General features: G+C 36.4%; 2 protein-coding genes across 2 annotated transcripts in view; both read left to right on the plus strand.

Annotated features, from left to right (window-relative positions):
* The window catches only part of LOC142039097 (protein unc-13 homolog A-like), a 37,445-nt gene extending 25,930 nt beyond the window's left edge, over positions 1-11,515 (plus strand). Inside the window, exon 7 of the mRNA XM_075045304.1 lies at positions 1,016-11,515. Within this exon, the coding sequence (XP_074901405.1) occupies positions 1,016-1,103 (88 nt within the window). The 3' untranslated portion in view covers positions 1,104-11,515. The remainder of the gene's footprint in view (positions 1-1,015) is intronic.
* A 300-nt stretch (positions 11,516-11,815) lies between these two features.
* Positions 11,816-17,154, plus strand: part of UNC13C (unc-13 homolog C) — a 216,271-nt gene continuing 210,932 nt past the window's right edge. Inside the window, exon 1 of the mRNA XM_075045303.1 lies at positions 11,816-13,014. The gene's annotated coding sequence lies outside the window, so the exon portion shown is untranslated. The remainder of the gene's footprint in view (positions 13,015-17,154) is intronic.

The following is a 17,154-nucleotide window of genomic DNA, read 5'->3' on the forward strand; positions in this document are numbered from 1 at the left end:
TAATTCATATCATGAAGTTCACCGTAGGATCTATTTAAAAGTTTGCTGTAAAATTATGTAGTGCGCAGCTATGAATCTGATCTTTGTGGCACTTCTGAAAGCAAAAATCTTCATACTCAGCTGAGTTTTTACAAATATGGAATGCAGAATTAAGGCTTTAGGTAACTGAAGATGAGCCAGTGCAGCCAGCTGCTCCCCAAGGGATGGGCAGTCAGGCATAGTAACACAGCAAGCAGGGCAGGGGCCTCACCAGCCAGTGCCCCAACCCGCTAGCCCTAGGTAAGCCTGGGAGTAGCAGCAAAGGTCGCACAATAGTACAGACGACCAGATAAGTTTGTGGTGATGAAACAGGTCCAAGGTCAAACTGGTAAGTCAACTCTTACAGGTCAGGATCAGGTCTAGTGATGGCAACCAGGGTAAGATGCAGCACAATGATCACCAGGCAGGTCCATAATGAAGCAAGGTCAAGTGCAAGCCAGGAAATCAGTCCAAGAGTGAGGGTCTAGATCAATGGATACATAGGCAGAGCTGTACTTGAGCTAGAGAGTGTCACTCCTGCAACATAACCTCAGGTGGGGACTGGAGGCTGAGGGCTGAACTTAAATGGAGCTGTGGGGCTCATGAATCCCCCTGGGGAGGCCCCAGGTGAGGCTGGTCTGATGAAGTCTATTTCTACACTCAGGACAGCAACAGACATGAACTATTGATTGAAAATTACTGCTGTGGTTTTTTTTAAACCATTGAGTTATTGATGATAAATGGAATTGTTAATGGAATTTTTATTTTAATAGTCTTGTCCAAATTATTTCTTGATAAAAATATAATATAGAGCTTTATATTTCCATGTTATGTCTCTGTAAAGACAGGCATTCTGTTGCAGAATTAAAAGGAATTAATCTGACAAACTGTTTAGAAGCTCTGCTTGGGGTGCTCTGAGTAACTTGTAGAAATGAAGTTTTGTATTTTGGATAATTGGTTTAATACAGCACAATTTTTAAATATACACATTTTTCAGGTCTTTCCTTGGTTTTGAACATGACCTTGTATTCCAATCTAGGAATGAGATAATTATGGAGAAACTTCCAGCAGGAGAAGAGGTATAGTGTCTAGTTCTGGCACAAAAGATACAGGCAAGTTTGATATTCTGCAGTATACATAAAATAACATACAAAACCTTATTATAAAATAGGTTATGTATTAAAATAAAATATAAATATCTTTGTCACATGGCAGAAATTACTATTTGTTTTTTCCAATATCTATCCCTATCAAACCATACTGTTTTGCTCTTCCCAGTAATCAGATGTTATAACTTTCTTTTCTTTAAATCTTTTCACAAGGGTCTGTTTCACTTGTGTTATTTGAAGTGTTCCAGTGATTGTTTTGCATCCTATTATGACCTGAAATTGAACTTTAATTGACTTCATTATTAATATTCATGGATTTGTATTGTTTGTTATGGTGACAACCTTTCGTGATAAATGACAAATCATTCTGAATTCCCCTGAGAGTCTGTGTAATAACATTATTCATGATGAATTCTTTAGGTGAGAATGGAATAGGAAAGGCTTTGGGAATTTTTTTTGTCCTAGATTAATTAAGGTCTATGCCATCTTAGGTGTTTCTGTTCTCATGTAACTGTATTAACACTTTACTGTTATGCAGTGATTTCATCTTTCATTCCCAAAAGGGTTACTTACATGCTATAAAGGTTACCGCACTTTACTTAGACCTTACTTACATAAGTAGTAATTTATTTGAGTAAGTAGCCTTGACAGCTTCTGGAAACTATTTTATCTAATTAATACCTACAGCTGTGTGTAAAAGATATGTATTCAACCTCTGTGCAAGCATTCCCTTGAAACTGCTAGCAAAGCTGTTCACTTATAGAAAAGCTAAAATAGTCAAGTCAGGTATCAGTTCTTGTGCAGGGAAATTCCCTTTGTCTGTATGACTTATCTCAAAAATACAAAATGCAGCCATTTTAGGTAGAGGCACAAGAACTCTCCAGAAAGAGCTATTCAACAGAGGAGAAAAGAGAGCTCCTGTGGGAAGAGGAGCAGAGGTTTATGAAAAGTTTCATTAGCCTCTTAGTGCTGTGCCATATTTCATCTTTAAGCTGCTTCCCTGAAAGATACCAGCACATTCACATGCAGGGTAAACTTCACTGGAATTAATTTACTCATTTGCTTAGCAATTGGTTGGTTACAAACTCATAGCTTGGATTTTGATTGGTTTATGATGAAAGCAGTAAGTTACTTAGAAATTCATATTACTCTTTTTTCTTTATTTCATTAATTGATTACCTATTTGTATGGATTTTTCAAATGGAATTTCAAGTATTGATGTGGATTATCAGTGCAGACTTTTCTAGCATATTGTCCATGGACTAGCAATCATGGATATATGACTAAACAAATTCACTGAATAAATTGTCCTCCTGAACTCATAGTTACTATGAGTTACTATGCGGTAGACTCAAATGTATTCCCAAACAGTAAAATCATTTCCCTTGGAAACACTTGCCTTTTCTGACTTGGAGATCTTGAGATTCAAGGTTAGAAAAGCCATGTAAGCCTATGATGTGAAGAGGTGGCAGGCAGCTTTTTTGCTTTGCAGTGTAGCAGTTACTGAAGGTCAGGGAAAACACAGATCACCTAAGTGCAGACACTACAGGTACAGATTAAGTTTGGACTAAAACCCAACTGTTTTTTGCAATGCAAGAGTCCTTTTAAAGATGACTTAAATATGAGCAGATTAGATCTAATTTACAGCAGATAATATACATGCTTTCATATAAAATTTCCCAGTGCTTTAAGCTAAAGAAGTCTATGTAGAGCACTAGAACTTCCTCTGTTATTCCTATTCCTCACTTGTTGCAAATCAAGCTGGATAGGAGGAGAAAATAGGAGCAGCATTAGATCCCTAAAGTAAATCCTGTTTTGTTTTTTTGCTACAGCAGGTAAGGTTTATGGTAAAACACTAGATAAGCACTCAACATTCTGGTGCAGGAGGAGGGCGAGGACATTTCATGTTCTTAAACCATTTGAGAGTTTCTGAAAAACAACAGATTCCTTCAAAAATTGTTTTTCTTAAATGTTACATAGTTGTTATTATTATACCCTACTGTTATATCCTTTCATTAGCTAAAACAATAAGCCAAAAATCTTAAAACTATTCAACATGATGGAATTATCAGTAGTTATGTATTTCTATGCTTCACTTAGTTTAGAAGTAGATACAGATTGAATCCATGTAAGCAGCTATTGAGGTATGTGTTGCGAAGTTCCATGCGGGGATGGACGACAGGACACCAATATGATGATCAAAGTCACCAGTTTATTGAGCATAGCTGATCATTCTTACACAATTCTCTAAGTTCCTTAAAAGCTTTGATTGGTTGCTGCATGCAAGCATATAGTGTCCACGCGCAGAAGCATAAAATGTGATTGGTTATATCGACACTATACACATGTATAAACATAAGATATAATTGGTTATACTAACTCTGTACACGCTCATAAACATAGGACATAATTGGTTATATCAACTAAAACATGCGAAACTTGTCTCAGTCTAATTGGTCAAGATAAACTGCCGAATTAAGGTTCTTTGTGCCAAGTTCCCTTTATCATGGAATGCGCACCTGTGTTCTTCTAATTGGCATCTTTCTTTTTTTGTTGTCTTGTTTATTCTGTTCAAGGCCTTCCAAAGGCGTCTGGAATGCTCTTGTGACCGTTAGCTAAATATATGTCCACAGGTATGAGATAAGTTTATAATACTCAAGTACAATTTCATGCATGAGGCCAAGTTCAGGCAACAGTCACAGTAGAGCTTCTTCTGTGAAACTTCTCTTACAAATAGTGAGAGTTTCACACAGTCTTTGACATGAAAGTAAGCTTGTTGGATTTTTTTTCTAAGATTGATTTAGAAATGGAGGGAGAGATCTAGATGTGGAAGTGTGATGTAACACACTCTATAGGTCCATCCTGCTTCTAAAGGTCACATATTTATTTTGTTTTCTTGTTGCATGCATATACAATTGAAGACTTTTATAATACTGAATTTGAATTTTTTTTTAAAATTGAAACATTAGGCATTGCTTATGAATACAGAGGCTTGATAATGTACAAGAAAGATTGAGTTCAGCTGAAAAAAGAAAAATGTCTTTCCAGTATAATTTGGATAAAAACTACCCACATTATTTTTTTAATGGGAAGTATTAGAAGAAAGCAATGGTTTTAATGATATGGCATTGAAATAGGTGAGAAACAGGTGACTAACAAATAGCTACATAGTGGCAAACCCAGGCAAAATCAGAATTAATTCATAAAATTTCTATAAGTGTCAGTTAGACATTGTTTTCTTTCTGGGAACTGTCCAAGTTGACTCTTTGACAGATTCAAGATTGATTAGAAGCTGGCACTTCACTGGACAGCAGAACAGTGTCTTGCTAGTGTCTTATTCACACTAACACGTGTTTCTTTGTGTCACTTCTCTTCTGTGATAGCCTTTGGTCTTGTCAATCAGTTTCTGTCCTAATTGCATGTACTTTTGTTCTGATAAATATCTTGCACTTGGGAAACAATGAATATAGCTATTGCAGCACTGAAGAGATAATGTATCTTGAGAGGATTTCTCAGGTAGCAAGACTGCCTTGTAGTATCCTTGTATCCACCAGAAAAGCTTGAAGGTTACTTTGTAAGATGTTGATTTATTATTTTGGCACACTTTAAAAAAAATAGAATCTGCCTTCAAAGCTACTGTTCTATAGCAGTTTAGGGAAAAATATGAGCTATTGCTTACTGGCACAATACTAAGCATGCTAAGATCAAAATCACAGGCTGTGGTTTTGACTGATCTGAATGACAGTTTTCAGTCCAGTTCACAGCTTTGAATTGTAAGAATTGGAATTTAAATATTTTAGACATGCATTACTGTACATCTCTGTTTTCACACACTTCAGCACCAGGCCTTCAGTTGTAGTGGTTCTTCAGAATAAGGTCTAATGTAATTGAATAAATTCCTCCAGCATAATGAAAACAAGATGCCACCCAGTCTTACAAACCAAACCTTTTGAGAAAGGTGCACATTAATGTTTGCAAAAAATAGTTCATCAAATAACAAGAAAATCCCACACTGTTGAATCCAAAATACGTCTACAGCTTTTGAAGTCTAAACATTTGAAGTGACCTAAAAGAAGTAGGGATCTATGCACTTGATAAGTTTATTCCTAAATAATTTTGTGATTGTCTCAGAAGTAGAACAAAATGTAGCATTCCTTTGGCTGTCACTGCAAACCCCGTCCAAGTATTTGTTCTCTGTATGAATTCAAGTTTCTATATAAAAGATCTTGCCTTTTTGTGTATGTGCGTATGTTAGCTTCTGCACTGATGGAATTCTAACTATTGAAGATTCACAAAAAAAGATCTTTCAGCATTTTTCTGTTAGTGGAATAGAATTCCTCTATCATACTGTACAGTTGTGACCCAGAGATTGTTTAGTTTGTCACAACATGTAAGTGGTAGTATAAATTAAGCTATTTCACAGAGGAACTAACTGTAGGTCTTGAATGACAACTTGCTTTATGTGCCTCTGCTTATTTTTGCATTAGAAAAACAAAGTACCCAAAGATGGTGAAACAAACTTCATAATCCGGTATCCCTCAGTTCTAGAACATTTTTCAAAATTTGTCCTTCCCTATTCCTCTATTGGTTCCAGTTTAATCCTTCTAAATTGCCATTTCCTAATAAACAAAACGTATGATTTTTACCCCTTTGCTTCCTCTGTCAGTGCAGTTTAATTTTTCAGATTATGATCATAAAGAGAATTTATCTGATTTCATTTTAGTTTGACCCTTTATTCTGGCTGCTGTCCTGTTCATATATGGAAACCTTTAATATATCTTTAATCTTGAGCTCATGTGATTTGTCCAGCTCCATTAATTAAAGCTGCATTAGAGTGAGATTTTGCCTCCTTTCACACCAATGACAAAACTTGTGTTTCACCTAGAGGTCAGTCAGTCCTTTGAAATGCTTAGAGCACTAAATTCAGGTCTAGTGTCTATAGGTACGTCACAGGATGCCTCAAAGACTGTGCAAGAGGTTTGAATGCTATTAGGATGGATCATACTCAAAAGGCGGCAGTGAAACATATGTATAATTAATTATAATTAAATAAACTATAATTGTTATTAATTAAATTATAATTATGCTAGTAACATTCAGGAAAAGCACAACTTATGCACTAAATTCATAGTGTATCAAATTGGTGACTTTGTCAAATACAGAAGTTTAAGTAGTTATTATCTCCCTTTCCTAGTACCCATTCTCAGCTACACAGAATAGTTTACTATCTCTCAGTCTGTGATGAAACAAAAGTTTGTTGGGTAATATTGTAAGACAGAAAACTAAAATAACCTAACTAGAAATTAATTGTTAAAGCAAGCTGTGATTTCCTGAATCAGCTTTGATAGAGACAGCAACAATCCATAAATCTATAGTCTGAAGGGTGAAAACACGCTAGGGAGAGGAAAGTACTTCCCTGCAACAAATAGTTAATCATGCCCAGGAAGAGGAGGGGTAATCAGGCAGCAGTTATTGATGGGTTATTTTTAGCAGCTGTGCAGATAATGGACTTGTCTCAGGGGTATTTCTAAAAGCAAGCAGGAATAGGTATCTTCCTTCAGGAAAATAGGAAGATCAATATCAGTGTGAATTATGCCTATGAAAATCTTGAGAAAGGGGGAGGAGATATTCAAACTTGGAAAAAATATGAGTTCTGCTATGGGGATAAATGCATACCTTGAAACTTCATTAATTTTCTCTAGAGGTGAGTCAAAAGATGTAGGTCTTATATAAGACTCAAGTTCTTAATGATTAGGTAAGTAACCTGAAGAAGAGTGGGGGGAAGAAAAACTCTTAAGAACTAAACTAAAGCATATATTTAAGCGTATTTTAGTTTCTGTTCATGTGTTACTAAGCACTTGGATCTGAATGGTTAGAAGATGGAGGTTATTGCATGTTATTGCTGTACTATGTGTTTTAGGCAGGTACATAAGGTGATCTCAAAGAAATCAGAAAATGTTATTTCATTACTGTAGATAATGTTGCTCTCAAAATACAAGCTGATAAGGTAAAATTTAGTACCTTATCCCAAAGAAACTAAGGCCTCACAATTTTAGTTTTAAAACACACAAACAGACAAAAAACACCAAGAACTCAGAACTGTAAACTATTCAAAGTGAAAAAAAGCAGTAATGGAAACATATGATTGAAGATGATGATATAGCTACTGAAACTTATGATTGTAGACAATAAGAAAGCAAATGCAAAAGAGAAAAGTATAGTCAGACTTAAAACTAAAACTTTACTGTAGAGATGAGTAACTGGTTGCTGATCTCTAAGCAAGTTTTGTTCTCTGCTCTAGTGTTTAGAAACTAAATTTTTTAGTGCAACTTGAGCATCTGTAAATGGGAACCTCTGTAGGGGTATAGATTTAATGCTACCAAAAAAGTATCTTGAAGCAAAGTCTGCCCTGTTGTCACGAGACACACAAAAATTATGAGGTAGTTGGGAAATGTTAAATTATATGAATCTATGTGAGGGTTAAAAAAGTAAGCCTTTCTGTGATATAGCTAACTGTAGAAAGCCTAGCTCACTTAATTCTCCTTTGCAATTTTATCAAGTCATTCACTTCCTGTTAGCATGATTACAGCTAAGGTGAACCCAGACTGCTTACAGTTCTTCCTAGTGTTTTACTAAACTGCTACTTATTGCACAGCTTTTTAATATTATACTGATTCTTGTATCTGTACTGTATAATTGAGGCCTATGAAATGAGTTAAAATTGAATTATAGCTTTATAGTACAATAATCCTTAATGGGATATCATTTTTGTAGTTCCACATCCCAGATATACTTTCCAATAAGAACAGTGTTCCCTTCTACTAAGTGCAGGAGTTGACTTGAAAGCTAGTGATGCAAAGCACCTTGTTTTCAGCTGGAAACTATTTCAGTGCAGTCAGCTTCAGATAATCTCCTGGCAGGTGCTATAACAAGGACAAGTTTATTGTAGCCCAGGTGTATGTAATATTGCTAATGCCACTTTGGCTTGATGTTCAAGGCTGTGGTAGCAAGTTCTGCATCTAGTACTTCGCTGCACCAACAGAGATATTCCCAAAGAACTTGTGCTGCTGCAGTCTAAGTGAGTAACAGATGGGTAAATCCTCCTCCAAAAAGTTTCTAGTATCTTACAAACTTATCATATACTTCCAATGCACATTAAATTGTGCATGTTTCAGAAGTTAGAGCTTTAGAAGCATAGTACTTGAAAGTACTCTCTTTGGTATTCTAAAGAACACAGAAGCTGTTCTTCATCATTCTTTATTCTTTCCTATCTGCCTTCTGAACTATAAAAGAATGCAGAATAAAACTAGAAATGACCATCAGCATCCTTATTCCATATTCTTACAAGAATGACAATTATCAGAACTTCCTGAAAAGCATATTTAAAGGAAGGAAACACAACAAAATGAATTTTGTGGTGGTATGCTACCTGAGTACAACTCTGCTTGATCTATCCGTTAGAAATTGATTTAAGCACAAGATGTTAGTTCCAACATGACTGTTGCTAGTGGGGAGTGGAAATTGCTGACTAAAAAATGTCATGTCATAATAGAGTGTAATTATTTCAATTTTTCTTCCATACTATAATTCCAGCTATATTCAAAGCTGACAAAATCCACATTAATGATGAATACTTAGAAATCAATGCAGATGTTCAGGACTGCCTATTGCAAACAAATAAGCATTTAGAGAATGTTACTATTTGTCTGTATGTGGCCACACTGCAACTACTATATAATTAACTGCTTTACAATGAAGTCTGTAGTGAGATTTAATTTTACGAAAGTGCAAATCATCATTGAAATACTAGACCGATTTTAATGTATTTGGGCAACATAATTGAGAGGGAAAACATCGATTAAATAAAAGTGTCAGTGTAACTTCTATTTTCTATTAAAAATCCTTAGCTTTTGATAAACCAGACTGAACAGTCTTCATGTTTATCTGGCCTGTGCATTCCTTTGCACATAACTGTCTTCTATTGGTAAATTGACTGCAACAAGATTGGTTATTTTGATCGTTATGGCTAGGAGATGTGGAGGCCTGCTAAGTTTGATGCATAGTGCATCAAAACTTTGACCTAGGCTACTTGCTGAGTTCGTAATATCTGAATATTGCTGGACTTCTTGTTATGAGTCTCTAGCTTTCCCCTTCTCATTGTTCTTGTGAACTGCACTGGTTCAGAGACCACAGATAGGCATTGTGTTGTAGGAACAGTGAATCAGTATGATTTTTCAGGCACTCTTAAGGCATTTATCTTAATTTGTTTTCAAGCTTTTTGGTTGTTCTGCCAGGGGGAATTAACGCTCTTCTAATTATCAGCTATGATTCCCTTATTTTCTGACTTAATGCTTGTGTGAAGTTCTCCTAATCTTCTGTTACTGTTTATGTTCTTTGTTTCAAAAAATTATAGCAGTGTATTTGCCTGGAACAAAATAGGTTCCTTGTACATAGTTCAGTTAGCAGTACAGATCATTCCCAGCAGTATCTGGTAGTCTTTGCTACTCAGAATTCCTGTAAACTGCATGCCATCTGGAGGCTTTATTCAGTATTGAGAAACTGTTTTCTGTCAGGTAACTAGTTAGTTTTAATAGATCTGAATAGAAATTTAACAGTCGTTTGTTGTCTAAACTGAACCAATCCCAGTGTCAGCAAAAAGTGGACAGGTGTCATGGTTTAACCCCAGCCAGCAACTAAACACCATGCAGTTGCATTCCATGCCCACCCAGTGGGATGGAGGAGAGAATTGGGGGGGGGGGAGTAAAACTTTTGGGTTGAGATAAGAACAGTTTAATAGGACAGAAAGGAAGAAAATATAATAGGATTGGAATATACAAAATAAGTGATTCACAATGCAATTGCTCACCACTCATTGACCAATGCCCAGTTAGTTCCCAAGCATCAATCCACCACCACCACTCCCGCCAGCTCCCCCCAGTTTATATACTGGGCATGACATCATGTGGTATGGAATATTCCTTTGGCCAGTTTGGGTCAGCTGCCCTGGCTGTGTCCCCTCACAACTTCTTGTGCCCCTCCAGCCTTCTTGCTGGCTGGGCATGAGAAGCTGAAAAATCCTTGACTTAGTATAAACACTAAGTACTTAGCACCAACTGAAAACATCAGTGTGTTATCAACATTCTTCTCATCCTAACTCCAAAACATAACACTTTACCAGCTACTAGAAAGAAAACTCTATCCCAGCCAAAATCAGGAAAAACAGGTAAAAATCTGCTTCTGCTGTGTCTGTCTATGCTGAGTTTTTATGAGGCATAAGGAGAAGTGTGTTGAACCACCTTACTTGTCTGCACTGCTCAGCAGTCTTATCACAGACCAATGTCTTTCTAAAAGTGTTCCAAACCAGTTAAATGTTTTTGCCTGAGTACATTATGCGTCAAAACGTAAGAATACTCTTGACCCTACTTACTTTCAGTTAAGGCAGAGAAAGCTGGTTTTTTCTGTTCCTTCTGAAACAACGTTGACAACCAACTCTCCATCTGACCTTGAGGTTAATTACCCTAATAATTCCTAAGGTTAATTATTACCTAGTATTTCCAGTCTAGTTAACAGAAGCAGGATAGAGTGGACTAACTGCTAGTACCACTTGGCTGATTGACCTTTCAATAAAAAAAAAGTGAATAGATGTGAAAAGGAAAAAGGCTGAACCTGCAAACATGCAGCCTCAGAGGTGAGGGCAGGGGAAGACAAGCCTCTTCATACTTGGTTTGCATCATGTGCACTCAGCTGTGCGTATCAGAGAGAACATTTTTCTCCTCAAATAAAAGAGCACTATTCCAAAAGCCCGAGATAATTTAGTAGCAATGTGTGGACCTAGGGGTATCACTGAAGTATAATATAAATAAGTTGTAACTTTACTTAGTAGGCAGGCTGCTACTGTCCTCTGTAGATTTTACCTACAGAATTTTAATGTATACTTTTATTTTGCTACTTAACTGTTATTGTACAAGGCAGTATCTTTTGAATTACTTAGATTCTTGCAAGAGTGGTAGACTCTATACTAATTATTTTAACCTGTGCTTAGCAGCCATGAACTGAATTAACATTTTCAGCTTGAACCAACATTCTTCACAGGTGTGGTGAAATAGCTGTATAAGGAAACCGCATTATAATTAGCCTGTGTAACTATACAACTTCTGTGTGGGGGCAACCAATTGCATAATAGATTCTTATTTCAAAGATTTGTTAGAGTTCTGTTAATGATGCTTATCTGATCAAATGTAAGGTTTTGTTGTGGTAGCTTTTTCGTGGGAGGTGGTGTTTTGGTTTGTTGGTTTGTTTTTGTTTGTTGGTTTTTTTTTTTCCCCCTGTTCTCTTGTAAAGCTTTATTGCAGGCTTTCAGAGGTATAAATGGTTCCAGGATGTCTTCTCAGTAACTCCTTTAGTGCAGTTTGCAAAGACCTGGTGATGGTGCTAGCTCTGTGTCTCACAAGGATATGCTTTTATGGAGGAAATTCAAAGGTTTCCTCCCCGCCCCCCCTTGGTGATTTGGGGTTGTTTTGTTGTTGTTTTTTTTCTTCTCTCCTCCTGCCATTTGATGTCAGACCTTGTAATCTTGACTTATGAACCCCTATAATCAGGAAATACATTCTTTTACCAATGCTCTTTTATACCCTGTTGATAATAAAAGGGGCAAGGATCATGTCTTTTCAAGCCAGTATACCCTTAGAATTAATGGAACCCCCTGTAATCCAAAGGGGATACTGTGAGTCAGTCTTCTCTGCTTGAACATATCTTAAATGCTTCAGAATGCCTGGATAAACGGGAATTGTTTCAGAAGTACAGTTTAGTATTTTGTTACAGCAGAGAAAATCAGCATATGGACATACTGTCGTGTGCTTTGCTGTAGTTACTGTCTAGTGTCTGCTTATTTTTCCCTGTATACTGAATCAATTATTTGTATGCTGTGTATTATTTGTATGCAGTCAAATCACCATCAGGTCTGGGGACTCTTCACTGTAAACATTCTATTTTACTAACAGCCCAAGTAGAGAGTGGCAGGGTACTTGGAAATAAATGAGAAAAAGGTGGGAGAGAAATGTGTTTCTCCACCCTTATTTTCAGTTGTTATGAGACTAAGACAAAATACTAATTATCAAAACTTAAAAAAAAAATGTTTTCAAATGTTTATATTTGATTTTAATGTTCAAATCCTAGGAGAGAAACAAAGCTGTTTGAAATAGGAATATCAGGGTTTCTTAGATTGTTACTTTTATTTGCCTTTTGGAAAAAGTGGATTGGAGTTGAAAATAGACATAAATAATGGAAAAGTACATTAGATCATTGTCTTTAACCTGGTCATCCCCTGCAACAAATATTGATCTAGCTTATGGTGTCACATCATTCATCAGGTATGAATAAAATAAATCTTCCATTTTGAAGGCTAAATAGATCATAATGAAGTGGGTTTTTTCCTTTATTTTCCGTAGCTTGTTTGAATTTAATATTGACAAAGCAAAGCCACTTGTGAACCTGCTCACTGAAACAGTACTTACTGACCAGCTTATCATATTGAGTAGGAGGATGAGTGTGTGTGACTTTGAATCAGCTCTTTTCCTGCTAAGTGTAAAGTTACCCTTATGTTAATGACCAGAATAAGCTTCCATAAGTTTATATAAAGAATAACTTCCACAGACCTACTATTTTCTAGTATATAGAGGATGCTATATACAGAGAAAATGGATGGTGGTTCTAGCTGACTTTGATCTGCTTGTCCATAGACTTATCAGAGCTCTTCTAATTTTTTTTTTTTTTGTCTTACTTTGCTGTTCTGAGTACTTTTTCCCCCCCGCCTTTCTCCAGGAGAAATAAAGATCAAGCTGATGGAAGTAATTTTGCAAAAGCAAGATGGGCCAGGGCTATTCAGAAGGTAGGACCTGCTCTTAAAACTACTCATGTGTTACTGTAATTTAATGAATTTTTTCAGATGGAGGGAGAATTTAGTATGAGGTTTCTAGTTCATGTTAACTGCTATTCAGTTACAGCAGGATCTAAGGATGTGACTGCTCGGTTTCTGATAGTAGAAGCAATTCCTTCCATTGGTTCTTAAATCTGTATGGTTCCCTCACCTCAGGGTTTTTTCTTCTGAAACAGAAAGAGGATGAGATTCTGAAACTTTCTTTAGATGCATGAAAAATGATTGTAATTTGGCCATCTTATGTGTTGCATATTAATCCAGAAATGGTAACTTCAGACATCTATTTCTGAATAACTATTGATATTGAGAAATGTTGGTACTTCAATGATATTTAAGAAAAATGGTTTTAAGAACATTGTTTTAATATTTTTTCCTAGAAAAATCTTGTGAGTTCTACTGATGATACCACTCCCTAAACAGGCATTTTTTATTAGATGTGATAATTAAGGGAAATTATTGACCACATAAACAGCAAGTGATCATCATAATGGTACAAAGTATTTTCTTTCTCACTGTTGCTCCTAAACTCTACAAAGCATTGCCTCACATGAGCAGTTGGGACTTCAGACATCATCAGTTTTTGCCCAGGTTGCTCAGTAGTACTACCTGTTGTGTCAGTTCTGTGCCACTTCTGGTTAAAGGAAAGGAACTAATAATACAACTCTTAAAATCCCATTTTTTGCATTAAATTGTTCAACTTTGGCTGCTGGTAATGTTTGGTGTGCACAGGCGAGCACAGCTGCACAGCACCTCCCTCCATGTGGCCCTTTCTTGCATTGCAGTTATAACTCTCCGTTGTTTTCCCCACCCTGGCAGCCTCAACCAGTATCCTCAATCTCTCTGGAAGGGCTGTATGTGGCAGGGAGATTGTACACGTAGTAGGAACTGAATCCAATTGCTGTAGGTTTGCCATCACTTCCTTAAGTAAACGTTTTTTCTTTCCCGTGAAAAGGAATACACCAGTGAATATCACTGGTCAGAGCAGGAAGAAGTCATGTGCCTAAGCTGAGGTAACCAGCCATCCAGGAGAATGTATGCTGCAGAAGCAGTACCAGAGCTCTTGATGAGGCAACGCTTGTATTTAAAAAAAAAAAAAAAGAAAAAAAAAAAAAAAGAGAGAGAGAGAAAAAAATCTATGTTTGGGGGGTGGGGGAAGTGTTAAAAGCAACAATGTATCATTATCTGTTGTCATTGACTGAATGGGCTTTTTTAGGTGTGGTGTTGGGTGGTGTTTTGTTGTTTTGGGGTTTTTTTTTGCTTTTCTGTAATGCCTTTTAAATACCTCAATTCTTTTAAGGCAATCGAGCCCTTTTGAAACAATGCTTATAAAGCAGCTGTCTCCACTGTACAGTGTTTGAGTGGAAATTATTCACACAGCTCTTTCAGATTCGTGTTTTGAAAAAAGCTCGAGATAAGTTGTGTGAGGCTTTGGATCTTAGCTCCCCGAGGTCTAGTAAATATTTTGTGCATTAAAAACTGCTCCTGCTCACTACTCACACAGTGTGTTATACAGCAGAAAATTAGCTTATAGTGTCTAAATTAGTAAGAATACAGAAAAAGAATGCCATCAGTTGCCTTCTAGCCTTACCTGCAAAACTACTGCTGATAACTTCTAAGAAACACAAAAGTTATGTCTTAGTGTGTATAGTGACCTACCAAAAACCTGAAAGTCATGGACTTATCTTCCTATTTCATTTGTGTGTAGGCTTTTTGGAAATACTGCTTATTCTTGGGTAGTGTGCTGTACAATGCTACTTCTATGCTTTTATAGCAAAGCCAAACCTGTTTAGTGGTAAATACTAGTTGAACCCCATCCAAGATGCACCTTGATCAGTTTCTTTTGAGTATTTTTTTCCTGCTCTTTTGGGTACCAATTCCTATTTCTTTTTACTGAATTCTGTTGCTTTTGTGATAATTCATAGACTGATCCTGTGTGAAAATAGTGGGGAAAAAAATATCTGTTTATACAGGGGTCTTGTGGGAAGAGTGCTTTTCTGATTCACATGATCTCAGTTTCTGCATCCTACTCTTATCACTGGTTTGAGCTTTTCTGTTTTTTTATGCCAAATGTTAGCTCACTAGAGGAGGCGGGCAGGACAGATCCTGGTCTAACTGACATCAAACACAACACTCGGATAACCCAAAGAATCCTGTTTTGTCTTGTAGACAGAGACTACAATAGCCTTAAGATGCTTTTTCAGAATTTCTTCTGTGAACAGTCAGCTTTCAGTGCTTGTCTAATTGCCTAGTCAGCGGGATAAATTAATTTCTGAGTTTAAAACCAAATAACTAATCATGTAGTCAGTTACTTTACTTTATGATTTGATGTATCAGCTGCGTTTCGTTCAGATGTTAAAATAAGTCTTTGAATAGAGGAATGTTAATATCGTGCTTCTTCCCACTACCATTCCTCAAAGTAATTTTGAGGTCAGTGGTTAAAAGATGGTTAAGTAAACAAGTTAATGTGCATGAACTGGAATCTTGGGTTGTCACTGTGCCATTGAATTGTTTTCTGTAGCAAAGTAGTTAAAATATCTCACCACACTGAAATAAGGACATATTGCTCAGCAGTTAATCTAGGATCAGGTTGGGGCTGAAAGATGGTGATAAAGTTATTGTAAGTCTTTAAAGAATTTGAAGATCAGGTGGACGGGAGCTGTAAGCAAATACCTCATGTGGAACTCTTTTTGAGAAGTAGAAAATTTCTATAAATATTTAAAGGGTCATTTAAATCTTGAGTTCCTGTTTCATTGTAAGGTGTATGTTAAACTTTGGTCTTCATATGCTTCTAATTCTACGTTTAGTAGAAATCTGGGACATGGGAGACTATGAAAACACAGCTCTTGAAGGGCTGAGTTGTCTTGCAGAGAGAGATGTAGATACCAAAGGGGGTGAAACCTTAATCTAAAAAGTATTTAAATAATTCTGATGCTATATAACTGAACATTATATTGGGATTTTTCCATGGTAATGGAAATGGTAATAAGGGGAAATGGACACCTTTTGTGTTGTCAAGTTGGGTAGCTTGTGTTCTTATCATGATGCCTGCACCAAGCATGTACCTAATGCTGAAGGTAAGTCAGAACTCATTTCTAAGCCTATTTTAATAAAGGGGCTTTTTTAGTGAAAAGTAGGTCTGTATATAATGCAAAGTTAGATGCTAGCATTTTATTCAACTAAGCTTTTGATTTTCCTGGGCCTATGCACACATTAAGAGATCTTGCACAAAGCAAAATGAAGTGTATAATCTGATCACTCGTTACATCAGATTTGTAGTTTGCTTAAATGTAAAGAATTTATTTTCCTTTTTTTTTTACTTACAAATTAATTTGAATAAGATTTTTCTTCTGATAAAGTTATTTTGCCTGAAATATCCTTCTGTCTTTAGTCCTTTATGCTTCAGTGCCTTAGGTTGTGGGTTGCCTTGGTCTTTTGGCTTTGTCTTTTCTTCCTGAAGATAAACTGGTTTTCAGAAACAGTATACTGGTATCATCCCATCATTGATTTAGTACAATTGATGTGACATTAAGTGCCATTCTTTGCTCAGAAAATCTGAGAGGCATGAAGGATGAATCTCTGCCAATGCCCAATCAAAAGAGCTTTACACTTGCAAGTAATCTTGTGGCTAAAAAAGGGCCATGGACAAAAAGAACATGCAGCACAAGAAGATCAGAAAACTAAACAATCCTGATGTATTTTACAGAAGATAAAATATTCACAGAGCCTCATAATGGAGGCAAGCAAACACATAAAGTAAAATAAGTAATTTCTCACAGAAAGTAACCTCTATATGTACTTATTTATACTGTAAGATCCTGCTTGCATAAGAAGGGAACTGTCCCTATTCATAAGGAACTGGAAAAAGAAATAACAGCCTTTAGTAACCACAAGGAAGGTTTTTAGGCATTGGAGCAGGCTGTAGGTAGGGTGTCCATCACTGGAAGCCTTTAAGAAGAGAGGAGTAACAATAATTTTTGGGGGGTTTTAACTATTCTTAGAGGTTTAGGGAAGCAGTTTTAGCTTGGAACAGCGATGAGTGTGTGTGTGTGTGTGTGTGCATGTGTAGAATTCTCAGGTGGATGGTCTTTAAAA

Source organism: Buteo buteo, chromosome 13, assembly GCF_964188355.1.
Source record: "Buteo buteo chromosome 13, bButBut1.hap1.1, whole genome shotgun sequence".
Classification (NCBI taxonomy): domain Eukaryota; kingdom Metazoa; phylum Chordata; class Aves; order Accipitriformes; family Accipitridae; genus Buteo; species Buteo buteo.